Source organism: Pongo pygmaeus, chromosome 18 (genome assembly GCF_028885625.2).
Source record: "Pongo pygmaeus isolate AG05252 chromosome 18, NHGRI_mPonPyg2-v2.0_pri, whole genome shotgun sequence".
Classification (NCBI taxonomy): domain Eukaryota; kingdom Metazoa; phylum Chordata; class Mammalia; order Primates; family Hominidae; genus Pongo; species Pongo pygmaeus.
Genome location: NC_072391.2, coordinates 65,216,220 through 65,239,454, shown reverse-complemented (window position 1 = coordinate 65,239,454; position 23,235 = coordinate 65,216,220). Strand labels below are relative to the sequence as shown.

The window sequence follows — 23,235 nt, the reverse complement described above, 5'->3', positions numbered from 1 at the left end:
GAAGTGGGAGGGTGAGACATGAGAGAGATAATGGGTCCGGGTAGCTTCTGATGCCCAGCCAACTAGTAAACTAATTAAAACAATTTAAACTGTTAAGAAAATTTTTGTGGTTTTATTGTATCATGAGGCATTGAAACATCTGAACAAATCAATGTCTGGGCGGTGAGGCAGCTGCTTTCTCCTTCACTTCTTTGGGTTACTAGAGCAACTTGTCAGTAGATTAAAAAAAAAAAAAAAAAAAAAAGGACAACCTTTTGCATTACTTAAGTCTTTCCAAGGCATGCGCTGGTACAACACAAACTTCTCCCGTCAGATGCAACTAGTCTAGCGTCCAAACATCATGCACAACACCTCGGTGGCAGCAGCGCACTGCGCCCACTCCCACCGCGGCCCTGCTCATTTGTGCATGATATTTGGAGCATCTGGAGGAGTGAGAATAGTATTGGGAAGAGGAGGGAGGAGGAAACAGCGTGAGTGCCTAGCTGAGAGGAGGTCAGCCAAAGTTGTGCAGGGCGAGCCTGAACATGTCATTGGTGCAAACCCAAGCATCGTTGATGTTCTTTAATAGGAACATCTGGTGGAACCCCATGATGGGGTCTTCATCCGCCTGTGAGGAGAGAAAAGAGGATTCAGTAAGGGGATCAAGAAACAGGAAGGGAATTCAGTGGCAGGAGAACAGGGCAAAAAAATGTGGACTTTAGGATCAGGCTCTACTGTCCTGAACTCAAATCCCAGTGTAGCCAAGGGGTACTTGTGAATGTGAATTGATGTAATGTATGAAACAATGCCCTGGGCACATGTAGGCCAACAATCAGCCACGCCTACTGCTATGTGTGCTTAAACTGCACAATAATTCACCCTTAGCTATAGCAAAGAGCAGAGGACGTACCTGCCTCCAAGCACATATCTCTAGACACAAGTGATCACAATTTTGAAACGAATCCCATAGTATTTACCAAGTAACTTAGAGTATCAAAAAAACTGCAAACAATCTTGAAAACATAGGTTCACCATCCAATGATGTTTCCTGTCGTGTAATAAACAGTATTTGAGATGAAAAAAAAAAAGGCAAGAAACCTGCAGCCAAACTGCAGAAAACTAGGATGAGACCTAGTTGAAATAGGAGCCTAGCTAACCAGCACTGTCTCTAACATCACCTGCTTTCTGGGAATTATCATCATCAAGGAGGCAAATCAGTTGTTTGGGAGCTCCAAATTGGACAGAATCACCAGGAAGAACCTGAAGCTGGTGGGAAGGAGCAGTGTTTACTACCTTTGCCTGAGAAAGTGAACAATGAGCTCCCTACAGAGACCTCCTGAATTCTGTGCCTCTTCAGGCACAGGCACTGAGCGGGATATCCTGGACAGGTAAGAGAAACTGACGGGAAAGTCCAGGCCAGAAAGCAGGTGCCTCTGCGTCCACTGCAGAGGCCCACAGGACCACCTACACACCCACTCTGGACTCAGGAAGCCCTGTCCTGGCTAGCCTAGAGAGAGAGAGTATGTGACCATGTTATTGTAAGACACAAGCCCAGGCCGAGGGGCAGCCAATTTGTCCTGCTATTTTTGGGAAGAAGGGTGTTTTTGTAAACAGAATCTGGCTTTATTTATTTATTTATTTAGAGACAGAGTTTCACTCTTGTTGCCCAGGCTAGAGTGCAATGGTGCAATCTCAGCTCACCGCAACCTCTGCCTCCCGGGTTCCAGCCTCCCAAGTAGATGGGATTACAGGCATGTGCCACCATGCCTGGCTGATTTTGTATTTTTAGTAGAGACAGGGTTTCTCCATGTTGGTCAGGCTGGTCTCAAACTCCTGGCCTCAGGTAATCTACCTGCCTCGGCCTCCCAAAGTGCTGGGATTACAGGCGTGAGCCACTGCGCCTAGCCCAGAATCTGACTTTAATATGCTGAAGCACAACAGGTCCTTGGAGAGTTCTTGCGGGGTCTGAGGGACCACAGGAAGTCTCTGAGAATAACAGGTCTTGAAAAGGAGAGAGAAAAATGCAAAGAGAAATAGGTGGCTCACGCCTATAATCCCAGCACTTTGGGAGGCCAAGGCAGGTGGATCACCTGAGGTCAGGAGTTCAAGACCAGCCTGGCCAACATGGTGAAACCCTGTCTCTACTAAAAATACAAAAAATTAGCTGGGCGTGGTGGCGGGCAGCTGTAATCCCAGCTACTTGGGAAGCTGAGGCTGGAGAATTGCTTGAACTCGGGAGGCAGAAGTGTAGTGAGCTGAGATTGTGCCACCGCATTCCAGCCTAAGCAACAAGAGCGAGACTCCGTCTCAAAAAAAAAAAAAAGAAATAGGAGTTCCAGGAATCTGCGTTGCTCAGCAGGTGAGGAGCCAGCAGCCAGCCTGAGGAGTGGTAGCAAGGGCTGCAGTAGTGGACTGCCCCTCCACACCCGGCTGGCCTGTCCACCTTGACCATAGGGCAGAGTGGGAGCCTAGTGGCTTGGCACCCCAGTCCCATCCTGCTCCTATACTTCTCCCTTTTCCAGATAAAGGCTCTAGACCAGTGTCTGCCAATAGGACTTTCTGCAGTCACAAAAATGTTCTATATGGCTAGTACAACCGAAGAAGTACGTTTTATTTAATCTTAATTAATGTAACTTAAAAATTGCCACCTACATGTGGCTAATGGCTAGCATACTGAACTACACAGCTCCAGACAGTCACTTTGTCTGGGTGTCCCTAGATAAGCAGGTCACATCCACAGGGAAAGCAGGGGTACAAGACTCTCCTCTGCCTGCCCACCCCTCCCTACCACTGTGGCAGCACCATTACCTTAAGCTGGCCCACAACCATGCTGATGATGCAGCTATCTGGAGTGGGCTGATGGTCCTGCGCGGTGATGCTGTGCTGGATTTTCTGGAACGGAAGGCTCTACAAGAGAGAGAGTGGGAGGTGGGAGAAGCAAGGCCAGAAGGGTTGGGAAAGGAGCCACCTGCACCCTGGCTTTCATCCCTACTTACAGACAACTTCTCCACAATGGCAGCTTTCCCCTGGAACTGTTGTCCTTCCCACGTAAGGCATGATGCGTCAATCTGAAAAAGGCACAGGAAACCCCAGGGTTGGGGCCTCAGAGTACAAGTATCTCTAAGGCCCTGGAAAGACTCTGAAAAGGGCCTTGCTTGGAGAAGTGTGGCCACACTTCAGTTTCCCTGTCTAAAGAGGGAGACTGAGTAGAGCCCCCAAACATTACACTACCAACATCTTCAATTATACCCCATTGACCCATGGGCCCAGGCTCTGAAAGACTATTTAATAAAATATACTTCCCATTTGTATTTAAGAAGTCATATGGCCTCTGATATGCATAGGCCCAGGAGGGCTATATTGGCCTGAGCTCAGCCATCCTGCTGTGTGGTCAGTCAGTGTCCGTCCCAAAAGGTCATCAGAAATGTGGCCAGGCACGGTGGCTCACGCCTGTAATCCCAGAACTTTGGGAAGCCAAGGCGGGAGGATCACAAGGTCAGGACATTGAGACCAGCCTGACCAACATGGTGAAACCCCAGCTCTACTAAAAATACAAAAATTATCCGGGCATGGTGGCGCACACCTGTAATCCCAGCTACTTAGGAGGCTGAGGCAGGAGAATTGCTTGAACCCAGGAGGCGGAGGTTGTAGTGAGCCGAAATCGCACCACTGCACTCCAGCCTGGGTGACACAGTGAGACTCCATCTCAAAAAAAAAAAGTCATCAGAAATAACTTGGAAAAATTCCACATTCATCACCCTCCAGGGCCCAGGCTGAGTTCCATTATGGACTTTTAGCTAGCCTTCTGGATACCCATGGGGTCAGGGAGAGATAGAGGCTGACAGGGCCTTCCAAGGCCTAGTCTGGGACCCTCCCTACTACCAAGAAGCAAAATCTCACATGTAACCCACGTAGCTTAGTTCACCTCAAATCTTCCCTTCCACAGCCTTCAAGGGCAGAACTCAAAAGGGCCTCTGCTGCTTACTAGCTGTGACATTAGTAAGTTATTTCTCTGAGTCTTGGTTTCCTAACCTTCAAAGGGGTAATGTGCTGAGTATTATGAAATAATAAATATAAATTGTTCTTTTAGGACCTTGCTAAGTCTCTTCTCTGGCTCAGGCCTGCTTTAAGAGATAATGAGGCCAGATGCAGTGGCTCACACCTGTAATCCCAGCACTTTGGGAGGCCAAGGTGGGTAGATCACTTGAAGTCAGGTGTTCCAGACCAGCCTGGCCAACATGGTGAAACCCCGTCTCTTCTAAAAATACAAAAATTAGCTGGGCATGGTGGTGCGCACCTGTAACCCCAGCTACTTGGGAGGCTGAGGCATGAGAACTGCTTGAACCTGGGAGGCAGAGGATGCAGTGAGCCAAGATCACATGAATGCACTCCAGTCTAGGTGACAGAGTGAGACTCCATCTCAAAAAAAAAAAAAAAAAAAAAAGAGACAGCGATAATGAGGCACAAGTGTCAGGATCTCAGGTCAGATGACTTCAAGTTTTCAAAAACTCTATGCTGGGCATGGTAACTCACACCTGTAATCCCAGCACTTTGGGAAGCCAAGGCAGGCAGATCACCTGAGGTCAGGAGTTGGAGACCAGCCTAGCCAACGTGGTGAAATGTCACCTCCACTAAAAATACAAAAATTAGGCGTAGCCGGGCGCAGTGGCTTATGCCTGTAATCCCAGCACTTTGGGAAGCTGAGGCGGGCGAATCACCTGAGGTCAGGAGTTTAAGACCAGCCTGGCCAACATGGTGAAACCCCATCTCTACTAAAAAATACAAAAATTAGCCAGGTGTGGTGACACGTGTCTATAGTCCCAGATACTTGGGAGGCTGAGACAGGAGAATAGCTTGAACCCAGGAGATGGACATTGCAGTGAGCCAAGATTGCGCCACTGCACTCCAGCCTGGGTGACAGAGTGAGATTGCATCTCGAGGAAAAAAAAACAAAATTAGTCAGGCTTGGTGGTGCATGCCTGTAGCCTCACCTACTCCTGAGGCTAGGCACAGGAATCGCTTGAACCCAGGAGGCAGAAGTTGCAGTGAGCTGAGATCACCCCACTGCACACCAGCTTTGGTGACAGAGACTCTGTCTCAAAAAAAAAAAAAAAAAAAAAACTCTACTATGATAATGACAATCAAATATCTGTGCTGGAATTGGTCTTCCACTATTAAGATTTCTTTATTTTTTCCAAAATTTATGAATGGACGCTTTTTGGAGACAGACACAGAAGACTGTGGACAGTCAGCCCAATCAGGCTCTGAGACTGTGCCTGGATTACTCCTATCACCCCCATCCTGGGCTCACCTGCCTGATCAATCACATTTTTGTGACTGACTCTCAGGTAGAGTCAAGTACAATTAGTTCTTGGTGTATATGAACATCGTTAAAAGAGCAGCAAACGCCGGGCACGGTGGCTCACGCCTGTAATCCCTGCACTTTGGGAGGCCAAGGTGGGTGGATCACGAGGTCAGGAGTTCGAGACCAGCCTGGCCAACATGGTGAAACCTCATCTCTACTAAAAATACAAAAAATTAACTGGCCATGGTGGCAGGCGCCTGTAATCCCAGCTACTCGGGAGGCTGAGGCAGGAGAATCACTTGAACCCAGGAGGAGGAGGTTGCAGTGAGCTGAGATCGAGCCATTGCACTCCAGCCTGGAGAAAGAGCAAGACTCCATCTCAAAAAAAAAAAAAAAAAAGAGCAGCCAGCAATGCCTGCATAGAAGGGTTTGTGAAATGACCCATCAGCCTCCCTGGGCTAATCTCATTTGTTTTCCATGAGCATTCAGGAGTTTTGGATCCAAAAGGAAGCTGGACCCCAGGCCTCCAGGAGAGCTCAGCTTTGCACTGAGGATGCTCATGGCTGCTGCCTCCAGAGGGCACCATGAGCCCTAACCTTTGCCTGTTGCTGCCCAATCCAAAACCATGTGCCATGACAAGTGCTGGCCACATGGAATGGCAAGCCCAGAACACCCTGCCCAGAATAGCAGGATTCTCACTCTTGTGGAAGTTGCCAAAAGGAAAAGTCTAGACCAGGTAATTACTTGGGCCAAGCCTCAGACCCCTGTCCCATGGACAAAAGCTCAGATACAGAGGTGTAGCCAGTCCAGATAGGGCTGCCAGAACTTATGAACTGGACACACTGGCCCAACATCCAAATTGATCCCCTGGGGTCCTATTCTGGCCCTAGAGCTGGAAACTTACGTAAATTGCGCCTAGTTGGGTTCTATCATTATCAAATAACTGGTAGTAATGTTGAATGAAGCTGGATCCAATCTGCTCCCAAATTGGTTTGTCTCCCATTCTGGAGCGTCACCCGGCCTCACGGAGACCTGCAAGACCAATGAGACCAGGAGGGAAGCATTGGTACCACGAGAGTAGGTGACCAGCCACTGACCCCCACCCCTCACTGGCCTTCCTAGAGTCCTTTGCTGAGATCTGTTCTCTCAGAGAACACGGACAGGCCCTGGGGAACTGGCAGGAGACCCCTCCGAAGCCAGACCAGTGCTGGGAGCCCAGAGGTAGACCAGACCCAGCCTTTCCTTTGAGTTCTTGGTTGATGAGACACATAGATGATAGGGTCGTGGAGCACACAGGAGGGGTGCTAAGGGTGGACCTACAACAAAGAAAGGTCAGAGCAGGCCCTTGAAAGCCCAGTAAGGGGAGGGGCCTTATGGGAGGAGTTAAGCACTCCTCCAGTATCTTTCCATGTAATCCTCTCAACAACCTATAAGGTCAGAGTTATTGCTATTCTTCCCACTTTACAGCCAAGAACAACTGATACCTGTGTGTGTGTACTATTTTGTACTACAGCCCTCAGGCCCCCAACACTGTCCCAGGGCTATGCTGACAGATGGAAGAAGACCTAGTGAAGATGCGGGGAGATTCTCAAGGCCCCTCTTCTTCTCTTTTTTTTTTTTTTGAGACAGAGTTTCACTCTTGTTGCCCAGGCTGGAGTGCAATGGTGTGATCTTGGCTCACTGCAACCTCCGCTCCCCAGGCTCAAGTGATTCTCTTGTCTCAGCCTCCGGAGTAGCTGGGATTACAGGCGCCCGCCAACACACCCAGCTAATTTGTATTTTTAGTAGAAATGGGATTTCACCATGTTGGCCAGGCTAGTCTCGAACTCCAGACTGCAGGTGATCCACCCGCCTTGGCCTCCCAAAGTTCTGGGGTTACAGGCGTGAGCCACTGTGCCCAGCCAAGGCCCCTCTTCTGCCAAAAACAGCAAGTGATCCCTTAGTCTCATGGGGGCAGTTTACTTCCCCGAGGCCAGGTGATACCTGACCTGGCCCTTTCTAGGATATTTCTTCATTGATGGGAATGACTCTCACCCACTTCAGAGCTGGGGACATGAGTTCAAGGATCAGAGGGAAAGCTGAGGGTTGTGGGAAGCGGGGATGGAGGCTGTGAAGGGAAGCGTGTCATCGCTTCATATCCCCTCATCCCAGCATTGCTTTTACCCTAAGGAGCTGTCTCTCTTGGGTCTCTGAGAGGGAGGGGAGGCCCCCTCCCAACTAGAGACCATGGCTGTAAGGATACTGGATGGAAAACCCAAGCCCCAGATGGGAGAGCCGCCTGGGCTTTGCTAGGCCCCTTCCAAATAGGGAAGCCCACATCTTGCTGCGGATCCCCTGACTGCAGACCCACGTGTTGTTCTGTGGATGGCCCCAACTGTAGAGGAGCCCACCCCCTCTGTCCTGATAATAGGACTCTGAACGAAAGCAGTGAGGAGGTGGGTTCCACCTCAGCAGACAAGCATTCGCAGTGGTAGGATCTGATGCAAGTCACTGCCCTTGCATCCTCCACTATAAGATGGGGATGGCAACCTGACAGTGTCGGTGGTTGTGAAGCTTCTCTAAGGGAAAATGATAAAGCCCTCAGCTCAACATGGTAAGTGCTAGCTCACTCCAGTCCCTGTGACCTCACCCAAAGCCAGAGGAGCCAACGGGGAGGAATCGTGTAGGGAGTGACAACGCAGCCAATCCTCCACTCTGTGACCAACACTCAAGCCAATGAGGGACCAGGAAGCTAAGCCAGCTTTATTTTAGGTCCCCTAGGAGGTAGTGGCACTAAAAATAGAAGCTCAGTGCTGGGATGACTAAGAAATGTCCAGGAAAATCTAAAGCAAGCAGGGGAGAAAGCTTGGATCCAGTCATGCCTGCCACACAGGAACGCAAGGTGTGTCCTAGTTCACACTCTGCCAAGAAAGAAATCAACAAGTGGGGAAAGCACAGGACATCATCTAGTCTTTGCTGTGGTCTCGGTCACATTTCCAAGGGGTCAGACGCTGGCTGTACTCACACACAAACTTAGAGGACCTAAGGCAGAGCACAGCTCCCGCCTCTGGCATTTCTGTCCCGTCCACCCTGGTACTTGCTATGCTTAGTCACTCAATGTGCCCTGACCCTGCTGCAGCTTCCAAGGTGCCATACCCAGTGCCTAAGAGCTCTGAGGGTAGGGGAAAAGCTGGAGGAATGGATAAGGGCCATGTCTCCTTCTACCCTTGGCTCACAGCAAAGTTGGGCAGTCCTCAGAAAGGGTATGCCAACCAGAAGAAACAGCACCAGCAAATGTCTCAGGGCATGAAAAGGGTCTCACTCTGTCCCTCAGGTCAGGGTACAGTGATGCCATCTCATCTCCCTGTAGCCTCGACCTCCAGGACTCAAGCAATCCTCTCACTTCAACCTCCCAAGGAGCTGAGACTCCAGGCAAGCACCACCATGTCTGGCTGCTTTTTGTGTTTTCTGTAGAGACCGGGCTTCGCCATATTGCTCAGGCTGGTCTCAAACTCCTGAGCTCAAGTGATCCGCCCAGTTTGGCCTCCCAAAGTGCTGGGATTACAGGCGTGCGCCACCATACCCGGCCTGTGATAACTTTCTGATACAAAAACTCCTTGACTAAAGTAGTGGTAGAAGGAAATGGAGTGGAGGGATAAAGGAAGAGGAAGACCCTTTGGCCTGGTAGGGCAGAGAAGAGTGGGGAAGAGTAAGCTCTCTGAGGAATAAGACAGATCAGGGGCTCCCAGAAAATAAGAAGTAACCTTCAAAACTATGTGGATGGAGGCCTGCTTCACTGTCTTGTGTTTATTTCCAAGTGGCGATCACAACAGCCACATAGTCAGAATCCACTGTCATCCAGTGATGTCGCTGGGTCTTGCCCTAAGTTCATCTGGTACTTCAGTGCTGACACTGGGTCCTCTGGTCAAGGCCCGTCTCTTTTTTCTGCTAACTCTGCATCCCTGAGCTCTAAACCACAAAGCTGACCATGCTCCTCCCCTACAACACCCTTGCTTTTGGCTTAAAGGCCAAACTCCCTAAGCTCCACAGGTGGCTATCCACCCTCATCCCCATCTCCCTAGCCATTCCCTCCTACCTCGATCCAGCTACATACAGACACAACAGAACCTACTAAGAGCCTGCTCACCGTGTTTTGTACACAGGAAAGTCCCCTCCTGCGATCCCCATCCTTCCCACGGGAGGCAACACTCTTGAGTCCAAAAACAGAAGCAAGAGTGCAGAGCCCCCATCCTATCCCCATGCAACATGAGGGAGGGGTCCAGGCCAGGCTGGAAGATGTTCCCCAGAATAGTCAGCAAGCTCTGATCTTGTTTCTAACACATTCACTGTGCAAGTAACAGGCTGGAAAGAAACAAAAAAGCCCGGGCTCAGAGGCAGCCTCACATTAGACTGGGGACTGACCATCATGACAGCTTCTCCTACAGCTCTTGTGAGAGGGCTGCTGACCACACCATCTCCTGCTTCACCCCAACAGTCCGCAGGCTGACTAAGGCCAGGCCCCTTGAGAAGCAGAAAAGACTCTGATGACCTCTCACCCACTGAACACCAGCCTTCACTGACCCTTAGGTCTCTGTGAATGCAAAGACTCTCTAAGAATGTCTCAGCAACTGTGGCCCTCTCCCAACACATTTGCACAGAGGTAGAGATGCCCCAGCCTTGTGAATAATTTTCAACTGTTCAGCCATAGATCCCAGGTTAAAACCTCTGACCCAGGAGATCCCATTAGACAACAGAAAAACTCCATTTTTATCTTCCAATTTTAAGTGTTTCCAAGAACAAAACTCAAAATAACAGTGTCTGGCTGTGAACACTTCATTTTCACTAATGCATATTAGGCACAGAAATGTACAAAGAGCTTATGTGCGCTTGTTTGTAACCACACCCTGTGAGTCAACCCCCTTGTTAGAGATGACCAAAAGGAGATTCAGCAAGGTTAGCCAACTCCAACTTGCTCTAGGTCAGCAGCTGATAGGTGGTGGAATTGGACTGACCAGATTTGGAGGCCTCTCCAGAGTCAGGACTTCTAGTGACAACTTGGGCCTGGAGACAAAAACAAACAGACTACATCAGTGAGAGCACTCCTCTGAGCCTGGCTCTCTCAGAAAGGGGCAAGGCAGTCCTGAACCAGGGCTTCCACCTCCAAACAAAGGCCTCAGGCAGAAGAGTTCCACATCAAACCCAGAGTCCAAACAACAGGAGTTTTCATGGAGGATGATGTCAGCTTTCTCAAACCTTCGAAGTCACAACCCTGTTCTACCATCTCAGCAAAGCAGACAGAGCAGACAGAGATCCTAGCCTGAGGCAGGAGAGTGATCGGGAAGACGATGTCACTCCTTCCAGACTGGCACACAGAAAGATTCTCATGTGTCTGCTGAAGCCCACAGGGAATGCCAGCAGATTTGCATGGCCTGCAGTGAGGGCCCCAAAGTTGGTACCAGTCGTGGCTATCCTCCACACATGCTATCATGGAGGCCAAAAACACAGCCCTGAAGCACAGCCTGGAAAGGACTCCTCCAACAGGGAAACTGATAGCCAACATGGCTTAACCCCTCAGGCTCAAGGCTGGGCATGGTAGCTCACATCTGTAATCTCAGCACTTTGGGAGGCCCATGCAGGAGGATCACTTGAGTCCAGGAGTTCCAGACCGGCCTCAGCAACAAAGCCCCTTATCTACAAAAAATTTTAAAAATTAGCCGGGCATGGTGGTTCACTCCTGTAGTCTCAGCTACTCGGGAGGCTGAGGTGGCAGGATCACCTGAGCCTGGGAGGTCCAGGCTACAGTGAGCTGTGAACTTACCACTGCAATCCACCCTGAGTGACAGGGCAAGACTCTGCCTCAGAACAAACAAAAAGGCTGGGCATGGTGGCTCACACCAGTAATTCCAGCACTTTGGGAGGCCGAGGTGGGCGGATCACCAGATCAGGAGATCAAGACCATCCTGGCTAACACGGTGAAACCCCGTCTCTACTAAAAATACAAAAAATTAGCTGGGCATGGTGGCGGACACCTGTAGTCCCAGCTACTCGGGAGGCTGAGGCAGGAGAATGGCGTGAACCCAGGAGGCGGAGCTTGCAGTAAGTGGAGATTGTGCAACTGCACTCCAGCCTGGGCAACAGAGCCAGACTCCATCTCAAAAAAAAAAAAGAAAATAAAAACAATAAATTAGCTGGCCGCGGTGGTGTACACCTGTAATCCTAGCTACCCAGGAGGCTGAGGCAGAATTGCTTGAACCTGAGAGGTGGAGGCTGCAGTGAGCTGAGAACGCCCCATGGCATTCCAGCCTGGGTGACAGAGTGAGGCTCCATCTCAAAAAAAAAAAAAAAAAAAAAAAAGGCCTGGCACAGTGGCTCACGCCTGTAATCTCAACATTTTGGGAGGCCAAGGCGGGTAGATCACCTGAGGTCAGGACTTCCAGACCAGCCTGGGCAACATGGTGAAACCCCATCTCTACTAAAAATACAAAAATCAGGCCAGGCGTGGTGGCTCATGCCTGCAATCCCAGCACTTTGGGAGGCCGAGGCAGGCGGATCACCTGAGGTCGAGAGTTCCAGACAAGCCTAGCCAACAAAGAGAAACCCCGTCTCTACTAAAAATACAAAAAATTAGCTAGGCGTGGTGGCAGCTAATTTTTCCCTGTAATCCCAGCTACTCGGGAGGTTGAGGCAGGAGAATCACTTGAACCCGGGAGACAGAGGTTGCAGTGAACTGAGATTGTGCCACTGCACTCCAGCCTGGGCAACAAGAGCAAAATTCCATCTCAAAAAACAAAAAAAAACAACATTAGCTGGGTGTGGTGGCATGCACCTGTAATCCCGGCTACTTGGGAGGCTAAGGCAGGAGAACTGCTTGAACCCAAGAGGTGGAGGTTGCAGTGTGCTGAGAACACCCCACTGCACTCCAGCCTGGGCAACAGAGTGAGACTCCATCTCAACAAACAAACAAAAACAAACCCTTGGAGCCAGAGTGTAAAAAGTGTCTTGCGGGTGTGGTGGCTGACACCTGTAGTCATGACTGTAATCCCTCGGACACTTTGGGAGTCCAAGGCAGGAGAACTGCTTAAGCCCAGCAGTTCAAGACCAGCCTGGACAACATAGTGAGACCTCGTGTCTACAGGAAAAAAAAAAAAAAAAAAAAAGCTGGACATAGTGGAATATGCCTGTAGCCCCAGTTACTCAGGAGGCTGAGGTGGGAGGATGGCTTGAGCCAGGGAGGTCCAGACTGGGCAACACAGTGAGACCTTGTCTCAGGAAAAAAAAAAAAAGTGTCCTGAAGGCAGAGCAGCAGCAACCAGACAGGAAGACACTGCTGGGTGTCAGTCCTTCAGGAAGTCCCCCACTGATTTTATGGTCTGAGGAGGGGTGCTACTATGTATTCTGTCCCATGGCACCTGGAACAAAGTCTCAACCACTTATCCTGTCCTAGGTGACCTGGCCCTCCTGGCTGTCCAACCTCATCTCTTGCCACTCCCTCCCCTCCTCTACAGTTGCACCAGGCACTTTCCTCTATCTGGAACATGCTGAGTCTGTTCTCATTGCAGGGCTTTGCAACTGCTGCTCCTTCTATCTGGACCACTCTACTTCCTAAATCTTCGTGTGTCACATATGTGCCAGCTCGAATGTCACCTCCTCATTCACACCTTCCCTGACCACTTGGTCTAAAGTAGCTGTCTAGTGGCCAGGTACAGTGGCTCACGCCTATAATCCCAGCACTTTGGGAGGCTGAGCGGGCAGATCACTTGAGGTCAGGAGTTCGAGACCAGCCTGGCCAACATGGCGAAACCCTGTCTCTACTAAAGATACAAAAATTAGCCAGAAATGGTGGCATGCGCCTATAGTCCCAGCTACTCAGGAGGCTGAGGTGGTAGAATCACTTGAACCAGGGAGGCGAAGATTGTAGTGAGCCGAGATCATGCCACCACACTCCAGCCTGGGCGACAGAGTGAGATTCGGTCTCAATTAAAATAAATAAATAAATAATAAAGTAGCTGTTTAGTTACCCATTTTGCCTCCTGTATTGTTTTCTTAGCACTTATCACTGCATGACATTGTCACATTTTGGTATTTGTTTACGGTCTATCTCCCTGACAAAGCACCCCTAGTCATCCCTGTTCCCATGGTACCTGGCCCAGCCCTCAATAACTATTTGTTGACTAAGTGCATGAGTGTGTCAGAGCCTGGGCTGAGAGGCCAGCCCTTCTTCTCTGGAGGAGGAGTGAGTTCTGGGCAAACTCCACTCAAGTGGCCTACTGACCCACTTCCCCTCCACCCACACCTTTTGTCCAAGCTGTGAGGAAACAATTATTTGTTGTCCACCCAGCTACCTGTCTATGGCATGTGGCAACTGAGGCTTGGCCCCAATACTCTCTCATTCCCAAGGTCCTAGTGAGAGACAGCTGTGGCTGAACAGCAGGCACAGCCACACCCTCAAAGACCTGGCCTCTAGCCTGCTCCATTTCTCCCTTGTTATGTGACCCTTTGACTCTGTCCCATCACTAGTAACTGTAGGATGTTAGGAGGTAATGAATGGGGTATGGAGCAGGACCCAGCTGTAAGGAATTAGTATGGGTTCCTAGGTGAATACTAGGGCAACAGCTAGGAAGAAGGTAGGTATCTCGCCCACACCATGGAGTAGGCCTAGAACCAGGAATGAACCTGCCTGGCCCGCCACTCCCCTGGCTGAAGGATGGAGTGAAATCAGCCCAGATGGCTGGCCAGGACAGAATCCTTTCCTGGGGCTGTCACCTGAGGTCTAGGTGCCCACAGCACCCTAAGGGCCCCTTCCTCCTCTTCTGCCTGCAGGGAGGGTTCTAGAGCCACTGGGCTTCCCTGACTGGCCCAGCTGAATCCCGAGACCTGCATTCTGGTCTTTGCTCTGCACTTACTCCCTATGTAACCTTCCTTTCCCCAGTGACTCAGAAGACCTCTGGGGCCCCATTCCTTCTACACAGCTCCCATCCGTGAACTGAGCCTCAGGCTATGATCTTGATGGTCAGGTAAACATGGACTTGGCTCCCCTAATGGAGCTTGAGACCCCTAAGCGACTACTCCTGTGGCCTGGCCAACACTGTTGTGACATGCTGAGACTGAGAAGAGCAGGGAATAAAGGGATGACCATGGCATCCACAGAGTGGTGGAGGGAACACCTCCTGTGAGTCAAACACTTCTGTGTTCTCTCACTTGAGTCTCACAACAAGCCCTGTGAAGCTGGTATGATTATCTTCACTTTATAGACAAGGAAACAAAGACTCCAAGAGGTTAAGAAAGAATTTAAGACCACAGAAGGCCACTGGCATAGCCAGCATTAGAATGTCCACAAAACCGGCCGAGATGGGGCCGGGCACAGTGACTCACGCCTGTAAACCCAGCACTTTGGGAGGCCAAGGCAAGTAGATCACCTAAGGTCAGGAGTTTGAGACCAGCCTGGCCAACATGGTGAAACCCCATCCCTATAAAAAATACAAAAAATTGACCATGTGTGGTAGCAGGTGCCTGTAATCCCAGCTATTCTGGATGCTGAGGCAGGATAATTGCTCGAACCCAGGAGGCAGAGGCTGCAGTGAGCCAGGATCACGCCACTGCACTCCAGCCTGGGCAACGAGAGCGAAAGTCCGACTCAAAAAGAAAAAAAAAAAAAAAAACTGGGCTGGGGATGGTGGCTCACGCCTGTAATCCCAGCATTTTGGGAGGCCGAGGCAGGTGGATCATGAAGTCAGGAGTTCAAGACCAGCCTGGCCAAGATGGTGAAACCCTGTCTCTATTAAAAATATAAAAATTGGCCAGGCATGGTGGTGGATGCCTGTAATCCCAGCTACTCAGGAGGCTGAGGCAGAGAATTGCTTGAACCTGGGAGGTGGAGGTTGCAGTGAGCTGACATCACACCACCGCACTCCAGCCTAGGCAACAGAGTGAGAGTGTCTCAAAAACAAAACAAAACAAAACAAAAAAAAACAAACAAAAAAAACTGGCCAAGATGCAAACAGCTGAGAGGCAATGTGGAGTAGCAGAAAGCACCTAAGTGACAAAATCAGGTGGCACAAGAACATGTCCATACACCTGTCCACCTTCTTCAGGGATGTCCAGATTGGCCACATCGTAACAGTGGGTGAGTGCGGGCCCCTGAGCAAGACGGTGCACTTCAACGTGCTCAAGGTCACCAAGGCTGCTGGCACCAAGAAGCAGTTCCAGAAGTTCTGAGGCTGGACATCTGCCCACTCCCCGCAATGAAATAAAGTTATTCTCATTTCCCCCACCCCCCCCCAAAAAAATCAGGTGGCAAGGAATACGGCCCAGGCCTTGTCTTCCCCTATGAAATCAGCAAGCTCCATGGAGCCTCAGAATGGAAGAACCTGAGCACCTACTCAGCAGGTCAAAGCAGCTTTATACCTTAGGAAAACTGAGAATTTGCATTCTCCTAGTCCTGAAACCACCTGCAAGTGGAACCAGTATCTCCACACAGAGATACTGCTCCTTCCTGGGGCAGCAAGCTTTCCAGTTTCTGCCCTCAGGAGACCCACTGGCTCTGATGGAATCATTCGAGGCTTTAAGAAACAAACATTCCAAAATTCCTCCAGTTTACTGAGGACACTGGGGCAAACAGCCCTCAGTTCCCAGGTACCCCAGAAATCCCTCTCTCATGAGGGTTCCCCATCCCCATAGCAGCCCTGTCTCCAGCCTGGGGGCTTAGGGAGCTGGCACACAGCAGGTACAGCAACAAATGAGTAATGCCCAAGACAATGAAAAGTTCTTGGCCACTGGTCAGCCAGCAGTAGGAGCCCTGTGGCCCCTAGGCAGGCCACCCTGGGCCTCATGTCCCTCTCCCTTGGCCACTAAGACACGTTCCCAGCCAAACCCAGACCCAAGCAAAGCATTCTGCCCAGGAGGGCACACTCCAGCTGATAGGGTGAGGAAAAAGAGGGTGAATAATATCACATGGCCTAAGTCACCCCAAGGATAATCCATACACTGCTGGCTCCCCGAGGGAGGGACTCAAGAATTCCTGCCATATATGATCAAAGGAAGAGAGAATCACAGAATCTCAAAGCCAGGAAAGGGGTAGCCAACTCAAACTGAACTGCAAACACACAAACATCATTCTCAAATGCCCTATCAAAACATTAATTAAAAAAAAAAAAAAACCCAGCACCCAGCACAAGGTTCAGCTCAACCTCAGCTTAAAGAAATCCTGCCCAACTTTTTTTTTAAAGACAGAGATCTCTCTTTGTCGCCCAGGCTGGAGTGCAGTGGCGTAATCTTGGTTCACCGCAACCTCCACCTCCCAGGTTCAAGCAATTCTCTTGCCTCCCGTATAGCTGGGATTGCAGGTACCTGCCACCATGCCCTGCTAATTTTTTGGAATCTTAGTAGAGACAGGGTTTTGCCACATTGGTCAGGTTGGTCTTAAACTCCTGACCTCAGATGATCCACCCACCTTGGCCTCCCAAAGTGCTGGGATTACAGGTGTGAGCCTCCGTGCCCGGCCAAGAAATCATGCCCGACTTTCAATGTCTATTCCGTAGAAAACTTTTAGGATTCACTCCCCTTGTCCCTAAAGGACTATTCCTCTGTCCTGGAGGCCTCAACAAAAATGGTCTGAATTGGATTCTAAAACAAGCACTATTGGTATTGCCAAAGTCCCTGCTGTCTCCTGTTTCCCTCTGTAAGCCCCCAGGCAATGGCTATCTGTTGAAGGAACATCCAAGGAACCTCCCTGACCAGGTCTGCTGAACCTCCCACCTCTGTGGAGAATTCCTGTCTGGTGCCTGGGAAGATGCCCTGATGGGTACCACCACAGGAACAACTATTGGGCACTTAAAGTGACCATAAGAGGGTCTCAGTGAAAGGAGCAGAAGCCACAAACCCATGCTCCAGGCAGGGGACTAGAAGGCCTCGCACAGGCCAGGCAAGCAGTGTTTTTTAGTTTTTGTGGAGACAAAAGTCTCACTATCTTGCCCAGGCTGGTCTTGAACTCCGGGCTCAAGCAATCCTCCTGCCTCAGCCTCCCAAAGTCCTGGGATTACAGACGTGAGCCATCATGCCCAGCCAAGTTTTACAACTTCTTGTAATCCCAGCATTTTGGGAGGCCGAGGAGGGCAGACCAAGAGTTCAAGAGATCAAGATCATCCTAGCCAACATGGTGAAACCCTGTCTTTACTAAAAATACAAAATTTAGCTGGGTGTGGTGGCGCGTGCCTGTAGTCCCAGCTACGTGAGAGGCTGAGGCAGGAGAATCGCTTGAACCTGGAAGGCAGAGGCTGGAGTGAGCTGAGATCGTGCCACTGCACTCTAGCCTAAGTGACAGAGCGAGACTCCATCTCAAAAAGAAGGCCACGCACAACAGGCCAGGCATGGTGGCTGTTCCCTGTAATCCCAGTACTTGGGAGGTTGAGGCAGGAGGATCACCTGAGCTCAAGAGTTCTGAGACTAGTCTGGGCAACACAGTGAGATCCTGTCTCTACAAGAAGTTGTAAAACTTGGCTGGGCATGGTGGCTCACGTCTGTAATCCCAGGACTTTGGGAGGCTGAGGCAGGAGGATTGCTTGAGCCCGGAGTTCAAGACCAGCCTGGGCAAGACAGTGAGACTTTTGTCTCCACAAAAACTAAAAAACATAATATAAAAATTAGCAGATGTGGCCAGACACAATGGCTCATGCCTGTAATCCCAGCACTTTGGGAGGCTGAGCGGGCGGATCACAAAGTCAGGAGTTCAAGACCAGCCTGGCCAATATGGTGAAACCCTGTCTCTACTAAAAATCCAAAAATTAGCCGAGCATGGTGGCAGGAGCCTGTAGTCCCAACTACTTGGGAGGCTGAGGCAGGAGAATCTCTTGAACCCGGAAGGCGGAGGATGCTGTGAGCCGAGATCGTGCCACTGCACTCCAGCCTGGGAGACAGAGTGAGACTCCGTCTCAAAAATAATAATAATTAGCCAAGCGTAATGGTGCGCACCTGTAGTCCCAGCTACTCAGCAGGCTGAGGTGGGAGGACTGCTTGAGCCCAGGAGGTCAAGGCTGCAGTGAGGTGAGATGGCACCAACTGCACTTTAGCAGTGCCACAATCACAGCTCACTGCAGACTTGAACTTCTGGGCTGAAGTGATCCTCTTGCCTCACCTCCCAAGTAGCTGGGACTATAGGCACCCACCACCATACCTGGCTGGTTTCTATTTATTTAATTTATTTTAAAGACAGGGTCTCACTGTTGGTAAAAGAGTGAGACCTTATCTCATTAAAATAAAATAAAATAAAATAAAATAAAAAGGCTGCTGATGTACCCTAAGAAAAACTTTAAAAAGAAAGAAAAAACGGGCCGGGCACGGTGGCTCATGCCTGTAATCCCAGCACTTTGGGGGGCCAAGGTGGGTGGATCACCTGAGGTCGGGAGTTCGAGACCAGCCTGACCAACATGGAGAAACCCCGTCTCTACTAAAAATGCAAAATTAGCCAGGCGTGGTGGCACATGCCTGTAATCCCAGCTACTAGGGAGGCTGAGGCAGGAGAATCGCTAGAACCCAGGAGGTGGAGTTTGCAGTGAGCCGAGATCGCGCCAATGCACTCCAGCCTGGGCAACAAAAGTGAAACTCTGTCTCAAAAAATAAATAAATTAATTAATTAATTAAAGAAAAAAAGGCCAGGCATGGTGGCTCACGCTTATAATCCCAGCACTTTGGGAAGCCGAGGCAGGCAGATCACCTGAGGTCAGGAATTTGAGACCAGCCTGGCCAACATGGCAAAACCCCATCTCTACTAGAAATATAAAAATTAGCCGGATTATACTGGCAGGCGGGTATAATCCCAGCCACTCGGAAGGCTGACACAGGAAAATCGCTTGAACCCGGGGGGCGGGGGTTGCAGTGAGCCGAGATTGCGACACTGCACTCCAGCCTGGGCAAGAGTGACACTTCGCTCCAGCCTGGGTGAAAAAAAAAAAAAAAAAAGTAAAAAAGATAATAGTGGTTTGTTAAGGGAAACCTAGCTTTTTTTTTGGAGACAGGGTCTTGCTAGAGTGTCCCCAGCCTACAGTGCAGTGGCATGATCATAGCTCACAGATCCTTGACCTCCTGTAGCCTCCTGAGCAGCTGGAACGACAGGTATACAACACCACAACCACACTGGCTATTTTTTTATTTTTCTTTTGTAGAAATGGGTATTGCTACGTTGACAAGGCTGGTTTTGAACTCCTGGCCTCAAGTGATGCTCCAGCTTCGGAGCTGGTGCTGAATCCTAGAATTTTTGATGTAAGGTGGCTTCTAGTTATGAATTTTTTTTTTCAAGATGGAGTTTCGCTGTTGTTGCCCAGGCTGGAGTGCAATGGCACAATCTCAGCTCACTGCAACCTCTGCCTCCCAGGTTCAAGCAAGTCTTCTGCCTCAGCCTCCTGAGTAGCTGGGATTACAGACATGCACCACCACGCCCAGCTAATTTTCGTATTTTTAGTAGAGACTGGGTTTTTCCATGTTGGTAAGGCTGGTTTCGAACTCCTGACCTCAAGTGATCCACCCACCTCAGCCTCCCAAAGTGCTGGGATTACATGCGTGAGCCACTGCGCCCAGCCTTGTTCTGAAATTTGAAAATTCTGTGTCTTCAGGGTGGGGAACATCACATACCAGGGCCTGTCGTGGGGTGGGGGGAGCGGGGAGGGATAGCATTAGGAGATATACCTAATGTAAATGACAAGTTAATGGGTGCAGCACATCAACATGGCGTATGTATACATATGTAACAAAACTACAAGTTGTGCACATGTACCCTAGAACTTAAAGTATAATAATAATAAAAAAAAACAAAATTCTGTGTCTCCCTTTTTTTTTTGAGACGGAGTCTCACTCTGTCGCCAGGCTGGAGTGTAGTGGCACAATCTTGGCTCACTGCAACCTCCGCCTCCCAGGTTCAAGCGATTCTCCTGCCTCAGCCTCCAAAGTAGCTGGGATTACAGGCACCCGCCACCATGCTCAGCTAATTTTTGTATTTTTAATAGAAACAGAGTTTCACTATATTGACCAAGCTGGTCTCCAACTCCTGACCTCGTGATCCGCCCACTTCGGCCTCCCAAAGTGCTGGGATTACAGGCATGAGCCACTGCACCCTGCCTATTCTGTGTCTCTCTTAAGTAATTCTTCCCCTCCCAAACCACCAACTCCAAAGGCAACAGAATAAAACAAGACATGGCTCAGAGAGAAGAGATGGGCTCGGCCAGGTGCGGTGGCTCACGCCTGTAATCTAGCACTTTGGGCAGCCAAGGCGAGTGGGTCACTTGAGGTCAGGAGTTCAAGACTAGTCTGGCCAATATGGTGAAACCCCATCTCTACTAAGAATACAAAATTTAGCTGGGTGTGGTGGTGGGCGCCTGTAATCTCAGCTACTCGGGAGGCTGAGGCAGGAGAATCACTTGAACCCAGGAGGCGGAGGTTGCAGTGAGCCGAGATTGCGCCACTGCACTCCAGCCTGGGCAACAGAGCGAGACTCTGTCTCAAAAAAAATAGTGATAGGCAGATAGGCTCCTATACACGAAGGGACATAATTTTGAGCTAATTGAGAACTGAGGCATCTTGATATCCTGCCTCATCCTTGTGCAGCAATATCCCAACCACAGCATGCCAGGTCCCACTTCCAAGTCAGCCCTACATGAATAGAGGATGCAGATAGATCCTGGAGAACCTCAGGCTACTTCTCTTATATCTGAGACCTAGATGGCTCGCCAAGTTCCAGAAACATTAATGAATTCTCAGGATCAGGATGCCTAGCAATGGCTAGCTGACCTCAGACAAAGAGGTTACAGGGAACGGCCGGGCGCGGTGGCTCATGCCTGTAATCCCAGCACTTTGGGAGGCCGAGGCAGGTGGATCATGAGGTCAGCAGATCGAGACCATCCTGGCTGACATGGTGAAATCCCATCTCTACTAAACACAAAAAAAATTAGCCGGGCGTGGTGGCGGGCGCCTGTAGTCCCAGCTACTCGGGAGGCTGAGGCAGGAGAATGGCGTGAATCCGGGAGGCGGAGCTTGCAGTGAGCCGAGATCGCACCACTGCAATCCAGCCTGTGAGACAGAGTATGACTCCATCTCAAAAAAAAAAAAAAAAAGTATCTTTTTGACCCTGAAGAAAACCCTTGTGATCACTGGGCAATTGTTCACATCTGTAATCCCAGCACTTTGGGAGCTGAGGTGGGAGTATCGCTTGAACTCAGGAGTTTGAGACCAGCCTGCGCAACATATGGAAATCACATCACTACAAAAAATAAAAATAAGGCCGGGCGCGGTGGCTCACGCCTGGAATCCCAGCACTTTGGGAGGCCAAGGCAGGTGGATCACGAGGTCAGGAGATGGAGACCATCCTGGCTGACATGGTGAAACCCCATCTCTACTAAACACAAAAAAAATTAGCCGGGTGTGGTGGCGGGCGCCTGTAGTCCCAGCTACTCAGGAGGCTGAGGCAGGAGAATGGCGTGAATCTGGGAGGCGGAGCTTGCAGTGAGCCGAGATCGCACCACTGCACTCCAGCCTGTGAGACAGAGTACGACTCCGTCTCAAAAAAAAAAAAAAAAAAAGTTACAGGGAACTTCTAGAGGTTGTAATGAGAGGGAGGGACCTGAATTTCTCCTACTCTTGAGTAACCTTGGAGAAGGAAAAGTATCTTTTTGACTCTGAAGAAAACACTTGTGATCACTGGGCAATTGTTCACATCTGTAATCCCAGCACTTTGGGAGGCTGAGGTGGGAGTATCGCTTAACTCAGGAGTTTGAGACCAGCCTGGGCAACATATGGAAATCACATCACTACAAAAAATAAAAATAAGGCCGGGCGCGGTGGCTCACGCCTGGAATCCCAGCACTTTGGGAGGCCAAGGCGGGCGGATCACGAGGTCAGGAGATCGAGACCATCCTGGCTAACACAGTGAAACCCCGTGTCTACTAAAAATACAAAAAGTTAGCTGGGCGTGGTGGCGGGTGCCTGTAGTCCCAGCTACTCGGGAGGCTGAGGCAGGAGAATGGCGTCAACCCGGGAGGCGGAGCTTGCAGTGAGCAGAGATCATACCACTGCACTCCAGCCTGAGTGACAGAGCGAGACTCCGTCTCAAAATAAATAAATAAATAAAAATAAAAATAAAATTAGGCCGGGATCAGTGGCTCATGCCTGTAATTCCAGCACTTTGGGGAGGCCAAGGCAGGTGGATCACCTGAGGTCAGGAGTTTGAGACCAGCCTGACCAATATGGTGAAACTCCCTCTCTACTACAATTACAAAAATAGCCGGGCATGGTGGCATGCCCCTGTAGTCCCAGCTACTCGGGAGGCTGAGGCAGGAGAATCGCTTGAACCCGGGAGGCGGAGGTTGCAGTGAGCCGAGATCGTGCCACTGCACTCCAGCCTGGGCGACAGAGCAAGACTCTGTCTAAAAAATAAATAAATAAATAAAATAAAAAATAAAAAATTTGCCAGGGTAGTAACGCATGCCTGTAGTCCCAGCCACTTGGGAGACTGAATGGGAGGATTACTTAAGTCCCGGAGGTTGAGGCTACAGTCGGCCACGACTGAGCCACTGTACTCCAACCTGGAAGACAAAGCAATATCTTGTCTCAAAAAAACAAAAACAGGCCAGGTGGGGTGGCTCACGCCTGTAATCTCAGCACTTTAGGAGGCCAAGGCGGGTGGACCACCTGAGGTCAGGAGTTTGACCAGCCTGACAAATATGGTGAAACCCCGTCTCTACTAAAAATACAGAAATTAGCCAGGCGTGGTGGCATACGCCTGTAGTCCCAGCTACTGGGGAGGCTGAGGCAGGAGAATCGTTTGAACCCAGGAGGCGGAGGTTGCAGTGAGCCAAGATCGCACCACAGCACTCCAGCCTGGGTGACAGCGCGAGACTCTGTCTCGAGAGGAAAAAAAAAAAAACTCTCCTGGTCAAGCCACCTAGGGCCATGAAATACGCAAACTAAGCCATAGCCGTAAGCCAGCTCAC

General features: G+C 50.1%; 1 protein-coding gene across 5 annotated transcripts in view; it reads right to left on the bottom strand.

Moving 5' to 3' along the window:
• Positions 1-90: 90 nt before the first annotated feature.
• Positions 91-23,235, bottom strand: part of NUTF2 (nuclear transport factor 2) — a 28,200-nt gene continuing 5,055 nt past the window's right edge. For 2 of the 5 annotated variants that reach the window (XM_054453999.2, XM_054453997.2), the window contains exons 2-6: positions 10,276-10,324; positions 6,189-6,316; positions 2,976-3,047; positions 2,788-2,886; positions 91-607 (exon numbers count right to left, since the gene is read on the bottom strand). In XM_054453999.2, coding sequence (XP_054309974.1) covers positions 494-607; positions 2,788-2,886; positions 2,976-3,047; positions 6,189-6,287 — 384 coding nt within the window. In that variant the 5' untranslated portion in view covers positions 6,288-6,316; positions 10,276-10,324 and the 3' untranslated portion in view covers positions 91-493. The remainder of the gene's footprint in view (positions 608-2,787; positions 2,887-2,975; positions 3,048-6,188; positions 6,317-10,275; positions 10,325-23,235) is intronic. The other 3 variants (XM_054453995.2, XM_054453996.2, XM_063654396.1) reach the window with 2 other exon arrangements.